The sequence below is a fragment of the Lithobates pipiens genome, unplaced genomic scaffold, assembly GCF_037356315.1.
Source record: "Lithobates pipiens isolate NorthernLeopardFrog02 unplaced genomic scaffold, aLitPip1_a1.2 Scaffold_22, whole genome shotgun sequence".
Lineage (NCBI taxonomy): Eukaryota > Metazoa > Chordata > Amphibia > Anura > Ranidae > Lithobates > Lithobates pipiens.
In genome coordinates this window covers 141,831,763-141,850,866 of record NW_027507784.1, presented here as the reverse complement: position 1 = coordinate 141,850,866, position 19,104 = coordinate 141,831,763, and the positions used below count along the sequence as shown (strand labels likewise).

General features: G+C 43.3%; 1 protein-coding gene and 1 long non-coding RNA gene across 4 annotated transcripts in view; both read right to left on the bottom strand.

Annotated features, from left to right (window-relative positions):
- The window catches only part of LOC143924221 (uncharacterized), a 292,570-nt gene that overhangs the window by 19,387 nt on the left and 254,079 nt on the right, over nucleotides 1-19,104 (bottom strand). The window lies entirely within an intron of this gene.
- Nucleotides 1-19,104, bottom strand: part of ITGB2 (integrin subunit beta 2) — a 172,700-nt gene that overhangs the window by 19,387 nt on the left and 134,209 nt on the right. For all 3 annotated transcript variants that reach the window (XM_077448407.1, XM_077448408.1, XM_077448409.1), the window contains exons 11-13: nucleotides 16,334-16,518; nucleotides 9,275-9,519; nucleotides 4,002-4,215 (exon numbers count right to left, since the gene is read on the bottom strand). In XM_077448407.1, coding sequence (XP_077304533.1) covers nucleotides 4,002-4,215; nucleotides 9,275-9,519; nucleotides 16,334-16,518 — 644 coding nt within the window. The remainder of the gene's footprint in view (nucleotides 1-4,001; nucleotides 4,216-9,274; nucleotides 9,520-16,333; nucleotides 16,519-19,104) is intronic.

The window sequence follows — 19,104 nt, the reverse complement described above, 5'->3', positions numbered from 1 at the left end:
TTTATAGCAGAAAGTAAAAAATATTGTTTTTCTTTTTTTCATAAATTGGTGGTCTTTTTTTGTTTAGCGCAAAAAAAAACCCAAAAAAACGCAGTGGTGTTCAAATACCAAGAAAAGAAGACTCTATTTTTGGGAAAAAAAGGAAATACATTTTTTATGGGTACAGTGTTGCATGACCACACAATTGTCAGTTAAAGAAAAGCAGTGCCGTATTGCAAAAAATGGCCTGGTCATGAAGGGGGTAGAAATCTGGCCAAGTGGTTAAAGGGGTTGTAAAGTCAGAAAGTTTTTCATCTTAATGCATTCTGTGCATTCATATAATAAACCTTCTGTGTGCACCAGCCCCCTCAGCCCCCCTAATACTTACCTGAGCCCATCTCTATCCAGCGATGTCCATGAGTGTCTGGGCTTCCGCTGCTGTCAATCAAAGTCAGTTAGCCAATCAGCAGAGAGAGGGGGCAGGGCCGAACCGCAGCTATGTGTCTGAATGGAAACAGGGAGCTGCAGCTCGGCTTGGATGCCCTCATAGCAAGCTGCTTGCTGTGGGGGCACTCAACAGGAGGGAGGGGCCAGGAGCACAGAAGAGGCACCCTAGAAGAGGAGGATCTGGGCTGTTCCACTGCAACAGTGTAAGTATAACATGTTTGTTATTTTATAGAAAAAAAACAAGGCTTTACAAGTCAGTTACAAAGTGGATGTAAACCCGATTCATGAATTCTGACCTAGGCATATCTGTAGTGTTTTCTTATCTTTCTCCAAAGCACTGAGTCCCATGTCTTTATGCTGTTTTGTTGCTTTGTTATCAGCATGATAACTTCTGACAAGTTCTCTGAGACGGGAGATAAAAGCAGCCTGAAATTTGTGTCGAGGGAAATTACTATAAATAGATTAGCAGAGAGCTTGTCTATTCACAGCACAGCTCTGCAAGTCTCTGCCTATGTAGAATGGGGGTGTGTGCCTTTGCTCCAATCAGCTGTCTCCCTGTGTAAGGGAAGACCAGTGGTGTCTCTGGGGGGGAGAGGGTCGTATTCGGGTGACACCTGCCAGAGGGGTGAGACCTGTGGGCAGCGGCATCGCACGGTCCACACACCAATGCACTGATCTGTGTCTCTCTCAGCTGTGCCTATGCTACACTGTTCTGAGGTCTGAACAATGTATTGTATCGTAGATGGACATGTACTGGGGGTGCTATGGGAGAGGAGAGGGTGGTCTGCACTGAGTGGGGTCTATGCTGATGGAGGGGGAGGGGTCTGCACTGAGCGGGGTCTATGCTGATGGAGGGGGAGGGGTCTACACTGAGGGGGGTCTATGCTGATGGAGGGGGGCCTGCACTGAGGGAGTCTATGCTCATGGAGGGGGGTCTGCACTGAGGGGGGTCTATGCTGATGGAGGGGGGTCTGCACTGAGGAGGGTCTATGCTGATGGAGGGGGGTCTATGATGATGGAGGGGGGTCGGGGGGTCTGCACTGAGGAGAGTCTATGCTGATGGAGGGGGTCTGCACTGGGTTGTGTCTATGCTAATGGGGGGGTGTCTATGTGGGGGGTCTGCACCGAGGGGGGTCTATGCTGATGGGGGGTCTGCACTGAGGGGGGTCTATGCTGATGGGGGTCTGTACTGGGGGGCTGTTTATGTGGGGGGATCTACACTGAGGGGGTCTATACTGATGGGGGGGGTCTGCACTCAGAGGGGGCTATGCTGATGGGGGGTCTGCACTGAGGAGGGAGGTCTATACTAATGGAGGGGGGTCTGTGCTTAATGGCGGGGTTATACTGAGGAAAGGGGGTCTGTACTTAGTGGGGGAGTCTGTACTTAATGGAGGGGGGTCTGTAGTTATTGGAGGGGGGTCTGTACTGAAGGAGGGGGGTTTGTACTGAAGGAAGACTATAGTTGATGGAGGGGGACACCAACCCTAGTGACGCCACTGGCCAAGACTACGCTCACAGTGCAGAATGAAGAAGTAAAAATTCTAATACGATGTAAGAATTCTAAAGAATATAGAAAAAGAAAGACAGCAGATATACATGTAAAACATATGTAATGGAGATTTGTTTCATCCCTGTGTATCATCTGCGGCTGTTCACTTCACTGGGTATATGTGAAGTGGAGTTCCACCCAAAAGTGGAGCTTCTGCTCATTTGTCTCCCCCCCCCCCTCCGGTGCCAGATTTGGCACCTTTCAGGGGGGGGGGGGGGGGGTCGGTTACCTGTTTCCACTTCCGGGAGAGAGAGAACCATGGCAAATTAAGTCAGCAGCTTAGCTCCCTCCTCCTCCTTCCCCCGCCACTGGGCCAGTAGGAGAGTGCAGCGGTGCCTCGCACATGCACAGTAGGGACCTGTCACGAAGCCGTAATGCTTCATTACCAGGTCCCCTTAGTGGCAATGGCGGCGGCAGCACCCAAAAGCTGATGGAAACAATTTAACTACCGATCTGTGGTCAATATGCAGGTACAAGAGATGCCACTTCTCCAGCCAAGGTATCTCCAATAAAGCCATTGCTTAGGAGAGAAAGGAGAAGTACCAGACCTGAAATCTGCAGGAGCTGAATATTGTTTAATTTGGTCTTTTCGATGCCAGTTTGTACGTTTTTGTTAATAAAACGGCATTATTAGCTGGGCACTTTGGTTCCTGCTGAAACACAAATGAGCTACTGCTTTCTAGACTCTTAGGTGAATACAGCTAGTATTCACCAGTATAAAGCATACCATCCTTTGTCCCATAATGTATGATTAGGAAAGTAATTTTCAGCATTTTTAAATCTGCAGCTTTCATTTAAATAATGTGTGGTGATTCCGTCATAAAGGGCATTGTTCAGGCACTTCCTATAATAAGGAAACAGCACCCTGTCCCTGTCTCCCAACTGTGCTCTTGCATTGTTCACCCTGTGACATGATCCTCCAAATGGCCATGCCGATTGCACAGGCACCATACTCTATTGTCATCATCAGAAAATTCTCCCTAAGAAATGACATGCAGGCAGCATTTGCTGAAGTGCAAACGTCTTGACAGGAGGTGGCTACAAACAGGCTGCAGAAGAGCAACAATGCGTATGCAACAAATTAAAAAGGTAGAAATCCACCATCCATCTGCTGCAGTCATGGCTTAAAGTCAGACATGGCTGTCTCTTGGCCTAGCTCCATTCTGTCTGTATTCCTATGTAGAAACCAGCATGGTTAGGGTACAATAACACAGTTATCATCTACCCCCTGCTGGGATAAATGGAAAGCCAAATTGGACCATGTGACAGACATGCTTAGCTTTGCCTTGGCCTTCTCACATCTGTAAGCCCCTGTACACACGGTTGGAGATTTCGACAACCAAATCCGTCGGATTTTCTCCGTCGGATTTTCTCCGTCTGATTTTCTCCGTCGGATCTTGTCCGAAACTGTTGCATACACACGGTCAGACTAAGTTGTCGAAAAATCCGATCTTTCAGAACGTGATGACGTAATTTCGTTACGATGGGGCTACATTCAGGCTAGTAGCCAATAGCTTTGATGTAGGAATTTGATCTGAGCATGCGTGGCACTTGGTCCGATCAAAATTCGCTACACATGATTGGAGTATGTCCGACCGGCCCAGTTGGTCGGGAAATATTTCCAACATGTTGGAAAATTGGGTCCGACGGATATTCCGACGGAATCAGTCCGATGCATACCACACACAGTCGGATTATCCAACGACACGGTCCGATAGGACACATTCCGACGGATTCTCCGACCGTGTGTACAAGGGCTAAGAGTTTTGAGGGATTGGCCCCAACTGGATTGGCCAAAACATTACCAATTTGAATTATGGTCACTACCTGCCCCACTTTACCAACTAAATTTCACCCAACCAGCTTCATTTCTCTACTGCTTCTAGATAAATTGCCTCTCTGAACTAGAAAAAAGGTAAAATTTGACTGCTTACAAAAAATGTTATATTGTATTTTCAGAACTGACACTGTTTGTTAGTTTTACAGATTCAACTGACATTGTAAGGCAATAATCATCGGCACCCACCCAAAACGTGGACACTGAGAAGGGCAGCCTGGACAGGTCTCACAGAATGGTGGGATATATCCATCTTTACAGGTGCATTTGTTACACTCACACTTCCCTCGACCGCTGCATATGCTTCCTCTGCTGTTCTTACAGTTCTTAGTAGATTTTAGACATTGACAAGCACTTCCTTCATAGGCTTCATTACATATGCAGCTGCCACAGTTGCATGTCCCTGTGAATCAAACAGTATTAGATTACAGATTAGACACAGATTGATTAAAAACATTTGCCATGGTATATTGGTATTATATTTGGTAATTTTAACCACATGTTCTGTTGTCTTACATGCTTGCACATTTTATTATGTTTTTCCTGCAGAAGGCATAATTTTCCCTGTGACCTTACTTAAAATCTACCAATCCATCACCAAGAGGTTCAAACTAAAAAGGTATAGTAAAGGTAAAGGTGTTCTATAGTTATGAGCACTATTCCTTGGTGTTACGGAATACTAACCAGTTCCAGCTAACTACGTTGTTTTCAGTAGTTCCCCAATCTTTCTTGGCATATCAGACTTCTGACCTAAGGCCCCTTTAACACCAGTTGACTGATCGGGTCCGCCTGTCCATTTTTCAGGCAGGCCCGATCGGACCGCCCATTGTTCTCTATTGGGCAGCAGATGTCAGCGGATATGTGTCTGATGTCTCCCACTGGAATCCGATCTGTTTCACTAAAAACAGACGGGTGGGGATATGTTCGCCTTCCATCTGGCGGATCAGGTCAGAACAGCAGGCTGTGTCTGTGTCTGCTCTGCCATCTGCCTGCTCAATGGGGATCAGCGTGGTGATAACCAGTGAGCAGGTGGTTCCGCTTGGATGGATTCCACCCCATGGAAAGGGGCCTAAAGGCCCAAGTATAATTCCTAAGCATTTGCATTACCACAGTAAGCAGGTGTGGAAAGAGATGGTCTAGTGGTCAGTAAAAAAACTTTGCTGTAACTGCATATAAAGTGCTATCTGGATTTCAGCTCCGATTTGTATGTCAAGTCCATCTAAATCTGCTAGTGTATCTAAGGCCGCGTACACACGGGCGGACTGTATGGCCTACTTAGTCCGTCGAAACACATTTCAGCGGACAGTCCGCTCGTGTGTGGGCTTCAGCGGACTTTTTCAGCATGCAGTCTGGCGTACTAAGTATTTCGGAATTTCCGTAATTCTGTCCGTCATACTTTGGTTTCAGCGGACAATCCGCTCGTGAGTAGGCTAGTTCGACGGACTAAGAATGGCGCATGCTCAGAAAGGATTTACACGGCCGAAGGGTGCATTGCTGTGTATTGGACTTCCTATTTCTAGTCCCGTCGTACGTGCTGTACACGTCATTGCGCAAGCTTTCGACGGACTGTTTGTGCATCCGTGTGTGGTCAAGTCCGTTCATTCAAAAGTATGACGGACTGTCCATCGGATTGTATGACGGACTAAGTAGGCCATACAATCCGCCCGTGTGTACGCGGCATAACAGTTCCCTCTCCCCAACCCCTCTAAACCCAAAAGTAAACATTAATGTTTACATTTATTTTGAAAGTTTGCAAGTATTACAGACATCAGAGGCCAATGTGAATTATATCCAAGTAAGCATATCACAGTTTATACAACACATGCATAAAATATAAGGCACAAAAGTAAGCATAGAATAAAGGAACACCATGCCAACATAACAAACAAATACATAATTATCAGCTTATTCAAGGATGTATTCAAAGCCAGCTAGTTCTGTACTGGAACCAGCCAAAGGCTCAGAATGTTGAGTCAAGGAGAGCAAAAAAAGGAGATGGAAGGAGGGATATGGAGTGGCAAGACACTCATGGAAGGTCATCGGAGTTGATGAGGTCTTCACAGTCAAAAGTAAACATTTTTTTTAAATTGCAGCTTACCAATTCTTAGATGTGATGGCTGCATGAGTTTCCTTTTTAGGCTTTCTTTCTTCTATTTTTATTTGGTGATCCAACCAGTAAGTCTGTTGTTTTTCAACAAGAGAAGCTCCCTTGCAGTTACAGGGATGGGACAGACCATTTAACATTGACAGGGGTGCTTAAAATGATAAGGGTTTTTTTTTTTTTTCATTTATTTAAAACCTTTATCCCAAACGGAATAAACTGTTTGCTATAACTAGTTATAAAAAGTACAAGAGCGAGAAAGAGCGCACACCAGCCCTAGTGCATTAACGTTTATTTGATTTAGTAAAAAATTTAAAAAGCCAAGTATATCACTCACAAACAGCCGATTGAGTAGTTGCATTAACTTAAATAAAATTAAATTGAAGCCTCCACGGCTGCCTCCTTCCCCCATTTTAAGCTCCCTGCAGCAGCTGACAACATGGATGACCAGGCACTCAGTTCCCCTGCTTGCTGCAGGTACGATATCCCTCTCTCCACGCCTCACACGCACGGACCTGCCGGCTGTGGATGACGTCACTCGCAGCGGGGGGCGGATCTATCGGCGTGTGTGCTGGCTCTAACGCTGGCTCTAGCAGACTGTTTCCATGACAACATGTTTCGGAGGCGTGGCCTCCTTCTTCAGGCCTGAAGAAGGAGGCCACGCCTCCGAAACATGTTGTCATGGAAACAGTTGGTGTGCGCTCTCTCGCTCTTGTACTTTTTAGGATTGTCTGCCACCCAGTGGACCTTAGTAAGAGCAGCAACGCCCGGAGTGGATGTAACAAACATATATATTGTTTAGAAGTATTCTGGAGGAACTGGATAGGATGTGACAGCGCCGTGCTTGATATATTTGCATTTTTTATAACTAGTTATAAACTGTTAGCTGGAATTCAGCTTCAATTTGTTTCTGTATTTAAATTTGCTAGTACTACTAACACTCCCCTCCCCCCAGACTAACAATACTGCTGTCCAAATCTGCCCTCTGTGTTCCTTCATCCAGAGTGGTGTCTGTACATAGGGGTGCGCACCTCAAAGCTCAAATACACATGCATGTGTGTGTGTGTGTGTCTACACATGTACAGTATGGCCCCAGCACATTGATCTCCCTGCCGGCACAGTGAAAGAGAGACAATAAGAGGGATATCTTTCCCATCTCTCTGCCTGCACACAGAGTGATAATGCTAATGCACACAAGGTGACTAGGGTGTGCTCAGGCACCGTCTGCACACCCAGTGTGCACGCCTATGTGTCTGTATAATACAGGAAGTGTGTTACTGGCTAGATCAGCAGGTGAAAACAGAGGGAGACAACCTAAAAAATGCAGCCACCATATCTACTGTTTGGTAAGCTTCAATATAATACATTTATGGTTTTGGTTTAATACCACTTAACATTTTTGTTCTAATAATCCTAATACAAAATAGCATTAGTAAATAGATAGGAAAGTAAATCATATTTACTACTTTTAAACTTTGTTTTACATGTATTAACCATTTAAGGACCAGGCCTATTTTGACACCTGTTGTTTACAAGTTAAAAACATTTTGTTTGCTAGAAAATTACTTAGAACCCCCAAACATTATATATATATATTTTCAGACACCCTAGGGAATAAAATGGCAATTGTTGCAATACTTTATGTCACACCATATTCACGCATCGGTCATACAAGGGCATTAAAAAAAAAATACACTTTTTTGAATTACAAAATAAGAACACAGTAAAGTTAGCCCAATTTTTTTCTATATTGTGAAAGATGATGTTACGCTGAGCAAATGGATACCCAACATGTCACACCTCAAAATTAAGCCCACTTGTGGAATGGCGACAAACTTTGGCACTTAAAAATCTCCATAGGCAATGTTTAAAAATGTCTACAGGTTACCAGTTTTCAGTTACAGAGGAGGTCCTGGCTAGAATGGTCGACGTTATACCTCAAATGTAGGGTTTGAACTCTGTTTTCGTATGTGGGCGTGACTTTTTTTCTTAATTATTTTACTTCTTATTTTTTATTTTTACACTGTCCTTTTAAAAAAGAAATTTGGATCACTTTTATTCCTATAACAAGGAATGTAAACATCCCTTGCAATAGAAAATAAACATGACAGGGCCTCTTAAATGTGAGATCTGGGATCAAAAAGACCTCAGATCTCACATTTACAGCAATTAAAAAATAAATAAAAAATTTTTTTTTCCCAATAAAAAAACTTGCCCCTTTAAGGCCGTTGAGCAGAAGTGATGTTTGATGTTGCTGCCGTCATATAATGACATAGATCGAGTGGGGGCCATCATTCCCTCACTCAACTTAGCAGGAGAAAGCATCGGATCGTCTCCGCCACTACCGATGGATTCGGTAAGCAGCGGAGACAACCGATAAAAGTAATCTTGCGGCAAATTCACCGTGGAGACCACTTTTACCTTAAAGCGGACCACCCGCCATTGAAGAAAATATTGGGGTAACAATGGTATGTAATGGTATCATAACAATGGTATCTAACGTCAAAGGACCGACGTATATTGACAGCGGGCGGTCCGGAAGTGGTTAAGTTGCTCCCTGGTTTCCATGCCTAGGCAAATTATGTCATACATCCCAGGAGCCTTCAGGAGGGGAGGAGGGGTTTTCTCAGCTAAGCACAACCTCCTGCCTGCATGCCTGAGCTAGGGGAGAATGTTTTATAGAAAGTAAATGCTACCTGAATCTATGGGGGGCGGGGGGGGGGGAGTGTCCAAAGTGATTCCTCAGCAAAATAAAGCATGGAGACATGAGATTAGTGAATTTGCTTTGAATATTAAAAATTAACCAAATAGCATTTTGGTTTGTGGTGCTCGGATACAGTGGAGTTCTGCTTTAATGATACAGTAGTAAATCGCAAATTATTTTTATTTGCACACAGATTTTCTAAATGTACCAAATGTGCCAAATGGGTCCTCCTCTTGGCACAGTAGCAGCTTTAGGGACCACGATGGCTATAGATACACCACTTGGGTTGCATTACACCATTATTAAATAAACAAAATAAATATATTTAAAAATTTCTATTTTATATGCTTTTCTGTAAGTAAAAAACATTTAAGAAAGATGGAAGAGGGGTTTTCCTTGTTAATCATTTGTGACTTTTTGCACACTGTACAGTAACAAATTGAATAATGCATGTGCTAAAACTGTCCACTATGTATGATAATCTCTCTCTGAGCAGGAGCACATTAAAATAAATGACATATTGCATTGTAGAGCATCAGTTCAGAAGTTATGTGTAAAATACAGCAGTTTCCTGTCACCTCTCTAGGGGGCAGTAGAGTAACACTGCTGTTCATGACACACCGACAATAAGAAAAATGGTCATTAGACAGCACCTACCTTGTCCACCGCACACATTATTATTAAACATTTCACAGTTAAAGTTGTCGCACTGACAATATTGTCCATAGATTTTTTTTGCAGGGTCCTCATTTGGATTGCAGGTACATTGACCACATATGCATTCTCCAGCTCCAGAGCACACAGCTGAGCCGTTGTCCTTTCTACAGCTCTGTTCCAATTCCTGATTTGTTTTACCTCCAGTTACACACTCACAGTTCTTCCCAACGTGACCTGGATTGCATCTGGAAATTAAAATTATTTGTGTTAGTTCAGATAATAAACTATGTATGCTAGGTAATACGGTACTTTAGATTTTGATACCGAGAAACACAATTCTGGTTGTTTTCAAAGCAGGTTTTGGGGTTGATAGAATTTAGAAAAAAAGTCTCATATCTTCTGACCCCCCGCCCCCCACCCCCACCTTCACTTAATCACTAGGATGACCCTCATTAAAATACCCCCTAAAGTTTACAATTAAAATCGAATGCTTAATCCTTAGCAAGCAAAGTAAACAGGGTCACTTATCCGGTGCTTCAATCTAAATGAGGGTTAGTTACTCTTATGCCGCGTACACACGACCAGACTTTGACGGACTTAGCCCGGGGAACAATCCGACAGACTTTGCAGCTGAGGTCCACTGGACTTTCAAACGAACGGACTTGGCTACACACGATCACTCCAAAAGTCAGACAGATTCTAACGTGATGACGTAGAATAACGAAGCTCATAGCCAGTAGCCAATAGCTGCCCTAGCGTCGGCTTTAGTCCATCGGACTAGCACACAGACGAACGGATTGTCTGCTAAAAGCAGAGTCCAGTGGACAAATTTGAAGCCAGTCTTATTTCTAGGTCTGCCAGACTTTTGGGAAGCAAAAGTCCGCTGGTGCCCACACACAATCGAATTGTCCGACGGACAATTAGACGGACTTTGCAGCTGAGGTCCGCCGGACTTTTAAACGAACGGACTTGGCCACACACGATCACTCCAAAAGTCAGGCGGATTCGAACGTGATGACGTAGAATAAGGAAATTCATAGCCAGTAGCCAATAGCTGCCCTAGCGTTGATTTTAGTCCGTCGGACTAGTACACAGACGAACAGATTGTCCGCTAAAAGCCGAGTCCAGCGGACAAATTTGAAGTCTTATTTCTAGGTCCGCCGGACTTTTGGGAAGCAAAAGTCCGCTGGTGCCCACACACGATCGAATTGTCCGACGGACAATTAGACAGACTTTGCAGCTGAGGTCCGCCGGACTTTTTACCGAACGGACTTAGCCACACACGATCACTCCAAAAGTCAGACGGATTCGAACGTGATGACGTAGGAAGTACATAGCCAGTAGCCAATAGCTGCCCTAGCGTCGGTTTTAGTCTGTCGGAATAGCACACAGACGAATGGATTGTCCGCTAAAAGCCGAGTCCAGCAAACAAATTTGAAGCCAGTCTTATTTCTAGGTCCGACAGACTTTTGGGAAGAAAAAGTCCGCTGGAGCCCACACACGATCGAATTGTCCGACGGACTCTGGTCCACCGGAAAGTCCGATTGTGTGTACGCGGCATTAATGAAAAATGGTGGAAATAGTGGCCACTATATTAATACAATACATTATAATCCATAAACCATAACGTTCATTTTAGAAAAGTCATTAAGGGAAAGCAGTGCTTCCAAATAATTTGTTGTACACCGTTAGATGACAATAGTGCAAAACACCCAGTGAGATAAATCTGGTCAAAGTGCTTGGGCGTTCATGGAAAATCATCAGGTGTATAGAGAATCCACCTTCACCACACCCCGTGATTCCACTCCCCCAGGAATTGCACTTACCAGAAATATATCAAATCACGCTTTGGCAACTATAATATGAGGGAACTGATACTGAGGTACAGAGAAACAACGTGGGAAGCTATGTTGTCCGTTAAGAGGGGTAGAAATGCCTACTATGTAATATATACAATGATATTTCGAAGGTTATGATTAAGATGAATGGTGTCAATTTGAAGTACCTGAATTGTTGTTAGAAGAGGTGTGTGTTCTTTTTTAACTAATTTTTTTTGAACAAAGCATATCCCTCTATAGTGTACATTTGTCTAAATCCAGAGCATGGAGTGTCATTTCAGTATCAAAAATCCTTTTTATTGAAGCTTCATATGACAAGTCGTTGACAGATGGAGCAGGGGACAAAGCGGAAACCATTTGTCATATGAAGCTTCAATAAAAGGATATATTTGAAAGTGCAACCGTCCAGAATCATTTCCTTATGATACACAGCATGCGAGCTGGGCTAGCACCTGACTAGTGTGTGTGGGGGTGAACCAGGGACTCCCTGGTCACTTCTGACAAGTTTTCCCGACACCAAGAGTTAAAAAGGTAACAGGGAAAGGAGCTCCAGCACACAACCTGTGAATGACAGCCTTAGCTCTGGTCCTGTGTGAAGGCGGGTGTGTCCCTTCCCTCCAGTCAGCTCTCACTGAGCTCTGCAGGGTGTAACTTCAGCTCCCTGCCCCCTACTTTCTGAAAGCTCAGACAAGCTGTATACATTCTGTACTTTGAATGGCTATGTAAAGTGCTGACTGCAGATAAACAGGTACAACTTATAAAGGAGGATTTGTTTTATCTCTGAGGCTAGTTACTTCACTGGGTATATGTAAGGGTTTATGACCACTTTAACCAAAAAAATTTTGAAGGTTTTGTAGGGATCTGTTGCCCTCTAATGTTAGCTGCTAATATCACAGTGTTATGTATAATTATGTATTAGCACTTCCTGTCTCTGGGAGGCTGGTTTAAAAGCCCAGAAGTAGTTCAGCCTGTAGAAGCAACACTATGTTAGCCCATGTGTCCATGTACATTTAGACATTTACAAGTTGAAGAAGAAAAAAAAAAAAGAAGCTTGATGCCCCTAAACGCATCGCTTAGCATTTTTTAGTGCAATTTTTATCCAGTGTTTTGGGGAAAAAACGTGCTGAAACGCATGCATAATGCACTCCATAGGCATGTTTTTATACTGGTTTTATCTGCAAGCAGTTCTGGCATTTTTTGTGCTGCCTAGTATGCATAGACCCTTACCATTTATTTTTTACTTTTTTTTTCAGTCAAATATCAATAAATGAATGTCCCTTGTAGAAACACAGAAAGTTGTAACTTGCACAGAAATGACAGGGTTTTCCAGTGGGAAATTGGGCAGCAATGTAGTAGTGCAGGATAAGTACAGACTGCTGGTGGCACTTCGTATAAATTAAGCCTGTTACTTTGCAAGGTACAAGGTTTGCATAGATACTTTAAATGAAGAGATTCCTGGTTTAACCACTTGACCACTGGGCACTTAAACTCCCTTCCTAACCAGACCAATTTTCAGCTTTCGGTGTTCTCACATTTTGATAATTACTCAGTCATGCAACACTGTACCCATATGATTTTTTTTGTCCTTTTTTCCCACAAATAGAGCTTTCCTTTGGTGGTATTTAATCACTGCTGGGTTTTTTATTTTTTGCGCTATAAATCAAAAAAGACTCAAAATTCAGCAAAAAAATTATTTGTTTCTGTTAAAATGTATTGGCGAGTATTGCACAGTGTTGCAGAGTATGGGCACTGAGCAACACTGTGGGCACTACACTTGCAGCCCACAGCGCTGCTGCAATCTCTCCCCCTCTCCCTTCGCACTGTACCGATAGGTACAGAGAGGGGAGGGAGGAACCAGTGTCATGATGTAACGCTGGTTTGTTTACAAGTGATCGCTTCGTCATCCGCTCACTGAGCGATCACATGGTAAACGACCGTGATTCATGATGCGCCGGGTCTTCTGGACCCAGCAGTCACGGATATTTTTGGGAGGGTGCCCCAGAATAAGCCGAACGCGTTGTAGTCATCTTTCGGCTATAGCCCAGTCAGCATGTGGTTAAGAGCTAGACTTCAAATTAGTTAGTGTGCCCCAGCAACTTAATAGAAAAATATCTAAGTGTTAAATATGAACTTTTAAACCACAGAAATGAATTTTGAACAAATCATATCCCTCTATAGTGTGTACTCGAATTAAGAGCACTAAGTGTAATTTCTGTCTGCTGCTTCGTTCCTCTGCTATCAGCATGCTATAATGACACCAAGAGAAAAATGGTGACAGGGGAGGGATCTCCAACTGATTGACAGCCACAGATCTGTTTCTGTCAGCTGTGTGAAGGGGAGTGTGTCCCTTCCCTCCAATCAGCTCTCAGAGCTCTCGTCACTGAGCTTTGCAGAGTGTAATTTCAGCTCTCTGTACCCTTTTTTCTGAACTTTCAGACAAGCTTTAAAAAACTGGACTTTGAACAGATGTAGAGAAGAGAAGACTGCAGATAGCCGGGTACAACTTAAGTAAGAGGATTTGTTTCATATTTGTGTATCACCTGAGGTCAGTCACTTCACTGGGTATATGTCAGGGTTTACAACCACATTACCCCTGTTTTAAGTCTAATTTATTTTCACCTAAAGAAAATTGTGTAATATATAAAAAGTGCTTCACCCCCAACCCTCCCATTATTATTTTTTTCACTCCACTCTTAGCTAATATTGTGTTGTCCTCAAAACACAAACCCACCTAGCGAATTCATCATTGTCCTTCTGCGATCCCCTTCTCCACTCCCACCACTCAGGTCCTGCCCCACCATCTTTTTGCACAATGTCATTGAGAAGCAGCTGTCTTTTTCAGGTTGAGGTGATCTTCCACTGATGATGCACTGCCAGGCTCACCCTCTGCCTCCTATGAATGGAAGTCAAAGCCCACTGAGATATGCGACAGGGAACACGCAATTGTCACCTAGGTGAGAATGAAGGATGGCAGGCAGGCCTGAATGTATACACAAAAGGGAGGGGCGTTCTTGCCGCTGTGGTTAGGGCTCAAAGGGAGGAAAGTAATTTATTCCAGTGAGGACCAGCTTTAAATTTTGCAGTAGTAGGAAATGTAGTCTTTGCCAGAGGGTAATATTTGGACAGATATAATATATCCGAGCACTGTAGCAGCTTTTGACTAGACATGTGCATTTCGTCTCATTACAAATCGAAAAATTCGGACGAATTTTCATTATTCGGACATTCGGATGCATCCGAATTACTGAATTGCAATGCTAACGAATTCAAACGAAATTCGAATCAAATTCGAAAAAATTTCATTTTGCAACCCGATTTTGGGGCCATGTATCTCAGGGCCACTTATAGCTAGGAACCCCAAATTTGGTATGCAAACACAGTAGAACTAGCACTACAATATATCCAAATTTGGGGTTGCTAGCTATAAGTGGCCCCGAGATACTTTTGCAGAAAGTAATATAAATGAAATAAGATGTGTGTTTTTTTGCACTGGTACACTGCAAGTATGAGAAGTTGATGTGACAGATGTATATAAGTAACTAACCATCTTCCAAAATGTATAATTCAAATAGAAAAGATTAGAAAAAAATATAATTTAATAGAATAAAATAGAAAGAATATACAACCATCTTCTGAAATTCAAATTTCAAATAGAATAAATTAGAATTTCGAATAGTATGAATTCAAAATTTTTAATTAATTAATTTTAAATTTGGATAGAAAAGATTATAATAAAATAGAAAATAGACTAGAAAAATTATAGAACAGAACAGAATATATTATATTTTATTCTGTTCTGTTCTATTGTTTTTCTAGTCTATTCTTTTATATTCTATTAAAATCTTTTCTATTAAAATCGAAATATTTTTTTTTCTATTCTGTTCTAATCTTTTCTATTTGAATTAGAAATTTTGGAAGATGGTTAGTTACTTATACTTACTTATATATATCTGTCACATCAACTTTTCATACTTGCAGTGTACCAGTGCAAAAAAAACACACACATATTATTTCATTTATATTTATGGTATCAATGAAGTTGTCAGCATGCCTGATTGAAGAAGTCACGGATGTCGATCGCAAGGCAAGTGCATATGCTGTATGTCATTGTCCACTTGCCAAAAGTTGTGTATTGTATTTGTCCACTTGCCACGTCACCTGCCACAAGTTGTGTATTGTCCACTTGCCACGTCACCTGCCACAAGTTGTGTATTGTCCACTTGCCACGACACCTGCCACGAGTGCCACATGACCTGACACGAGCGCCACGTGACCGGCCACGAGTGCCACGTGACTTAACACGAGTGCCACATGACTTAACACGAGTGCCATGTGACTGGCCACGAGTGCCATGTGACTGGCCACGAGTGCCATGTGACCAAGGTGTGGATTGTCCACTTGCCACGTCACCTGCGACCAAGCGACCCCAGATATGGGCAATATGAAAGTACTTTTCTGTACTTTCCCGAATTTGGGGCCACATATCTCGGGGTCACTTATAGCTAGAAACACCAAATTTGGTATGCAAACACAATAGAACTAGCACTACAACATATCCAAAGGTTTCTAGCACTAAGTGACCCCGAGATACATGGCCCTAAAGTCGGATCGCAAAATATTTTCGAATCCGGTTGAAATAGTTTCGAATGCGGTTGAAATAATTTTGAATCATGTTGAAATCATTTCAAATTCGGTAGAAATATTTTTCGAATTTGGTTGAAGTATTTTCGAATGTGACCGATTTTTCGAATTCGGCAGAAAAGTAAACGAAATACGAAAACGAATTTAAAGAATTTAACGAATATAACTAAACAAAATTAATTAAATAATGAATTAAAATGAAACAAAACAAAACAAATTTTTTCCTTTTGCACATGTTTACTTTCGACTTTTAAACTGGTAACCCCAGAATGCAGCCAAGTGGTAAGCCTGATTTTTTTTTTTTTTTTTTTAGCAGATTAGGTAACACAACAGTAGGTACTGTGAAATAAGTTAGGATTGAAATCTTGTTTACGTAGCCTTACAATGGTGGGCTAATAGTTTACCAATAGTTGCTCAAAGACACAGCCTGGCTGTGGCTAACTAATGCTGCTGATACTCATAAAGCAGGTAAGCACAGACAACAGCATATCCTACTGTCTCTATAGAAAGCTTCTTAAAATGTCTTCGCTACTTTCCTTTAGTTTTTAGAAATTAGCCCCGTTATGTAACATACATTTACCTGCAGATCCCACATTCAATATGACCATTAGAGTTGCAGGCCTCAATCTCTACTTCATCTTTGCAATTACAGTCACATGCAGTTGTGATAGAAACAACAACTTTGTCTGTAAATCCCAGCGCACGAATTGAGAGAGTTTGATCTGGAAGGCACTTTTTTGCTGTGACCTTAACTTTAAATGTGATCTAAGAAAAAAAGAAAAATTACACAGTTGCAGAAAAATTACACAGTTGTAGAAAAATTACCTGGATTTGATCATGCTTGGCACCTAAAATATGGCCTTCCTCCTGCACATTTTTTTGGCTGGTAAACTAGCTCATCATAGTAATGGGCCCACAGAAATGTGTCGAGGATGGAAAGAAGGTGGAGAGCCTAAAAGCTAACAGGAAGTGTCAGAGCTTTGCTTGTCATAACAGCCCAGTACTCGGGCCTAGTGGGGGGGACTTTAAGAAGCTGCAGGCACCTCTAGTTTTTATACCTGACAATAGTTTTTCTGTTGCTAATGCAGAAGTTACCCTTAAGTAACATTTATGTGGCATTCACATTTACATGTGTAGCGCCCTGCTCCTGATGAGCAGACACTATCATTTTTTCAAATTTAATTATCTGAAGCTGTAGTTTGGCTCAGAATAATTTCTCTAAAAGTTCTGGTTTCTGTACCAGTCCAGTTGGGTTGCACTGATTCCCATCTGACCGTAAGTGTCACTTTCACCGTCAGTAAGTGTGGAACAGCAGCAGGCTGGATGCATTGAATATCGCCTCTTGCTCGGAAATGGTTCAGTGCATTCTGGGAGAGGGTATTTAAGGTACCGACGCCATTTTTCTGGGTTTGTTTTCTGGGGTCCGTGATCCCAACCCCAGGGCCCTCCTGGCCTGGGGTCTGTGTCGTATGGTCTTGCGCCTTGGGGCCTGCTGAGCCGAGGCATCGCAACTGAGAGTGTAGGCCCAGGAATGTCTTGGGGCCTACTGATCCAGGGGTGGTCCTGTGCTGTCTCGCCTGCAGGGAGAAGCCAAGGAAAGCTGAAGGATCCAGGGGAGGACTTTTCCAGTGGAGGACCGAGCGCAAGGCTGGTGTCTCTGGAGGAGCCTGGAAACTCAGTTTGAGGACGCATCCCAGATCAATATCCTTACAGTATCGCTGGGTCGACTGAAAGAATCTGGTACTGTATGGTAGTTCTTTCTAAAAACTTTCAAGAATCTCTAAGTCTGGTTAACAAGTCTGTGGCAGAGACTTTGTTGCGCATCTACTTCCAAGAACCACTAAGTTTAATTAACAAGTCTGTGGCAGAGACTTTTGTTTGGCATATCATCGGCTGCTAGGTCAAGTGAGAGGGGCCTATCCGGTGACTGCTGGATCCAGTCTGTGGAGCTGTTTGTCCTCTGGATCTGACTGATACCTCTAACCCGCAATTACTAGGTGCCTGAACTCCCCTTATCTGCCAACCCTCTATTGAAGGACTGTGTCTAGCAGCTCCTTCGGTATTTAGTGCTACACATGCTTGCTGTTCCATATTTCTGTTAGTGTAGAAACTGAGATTTGTAGCATGGACACATATGTTGTGGAAATTTTATTAAGATGTATTGTCACAGTGTCTTCCAGTGTAAGTTCTCCTGCAGTCCGCCATAAAGAGTGGATTGGGGCAGACAGTTGAGACCCTTTTTGGTAGTGGAAGGCTTCCTGAGGATGCAGAGAAGTGTTTGCAGAGTGGGGATATGTCCGCCTGCGAAGGGTACCTGTGCGATGCACAGACAATCGTCTGGTGGGGATGTGTTCACTCTGCAAAGACATTATCGGTTATGGGGGATGCGCGTTTTTGCCTTTGTGTGTCTGATCAGCACATGGGGGGACCATGGCGTGCCCCTGCAGATAATCTCCCACAGGAATGGTAGTATAATCCGGTATGCATTGTTCTCTGAACAATGCAGAATAAGGATTCACACCAACGGTAAAAACAGGAGTCTCTTGGGTGCGTTGACCGGGGACAGCATCCATGATTCCAAGGCCAGTCATGCAACTTTCTTTGTCTACCTGAAGATGATGGCTTACAGAGACAGGGGGTGGGAAATTATACACACTGCCCCTGCCCAGACACGCCCATAAGACTCCCCTAGTCATTGTTCATTGGTTGAGATTTGTACAACTCCTCCTGTTTGAAGGAATGCCTGTGCTTGATTGGCCGATTGTGAAATCATCAAGCTCTATTGTTAAGTACTCTAAATAAACAGAACAGAGGCAGAAGTTACAACAAAGTACAGAGGCAGAAGAGGCTCCAGGGGCAGTCGAGGTGTGGAGCTAAGGATGTAAGAATGGTGGTCATGTCTGTGTTACCTGGGAAGATACGGGAAACAGGGTGGTACTAAGATGCATTATACCATTAGGCCCCTTTCACACAGGACGGATCCGTAATGATCCGCCCCATGATGGTCCGCTTGCTCAGCGGGGATCGCTCCATTTATCTCCACTGAGCCGGCGGATGGCTCTCCTCTATGGGGGATTGGAAGAACACGGACCGTCTGTCAGTGTTCATCTGATCCGCTCTGTAGACGGATAGAAAAATAGGATTTTCCTCCGTCTGCAGAATCGGACCATTGCGGAGACGGACAATATCGGGTGTCTGCGGATGTTCATCTGCAGACACCCGTTATCCCATAGGAATGCATGTATGTCCGTATTTCATCCGCAAACGGATGGATGAAATACGGACATACGTTCCGCATGTGTGAAAGGGGCCTAAGGCTGAAAGTGACATGGATTACAAGCAGCGTATAGT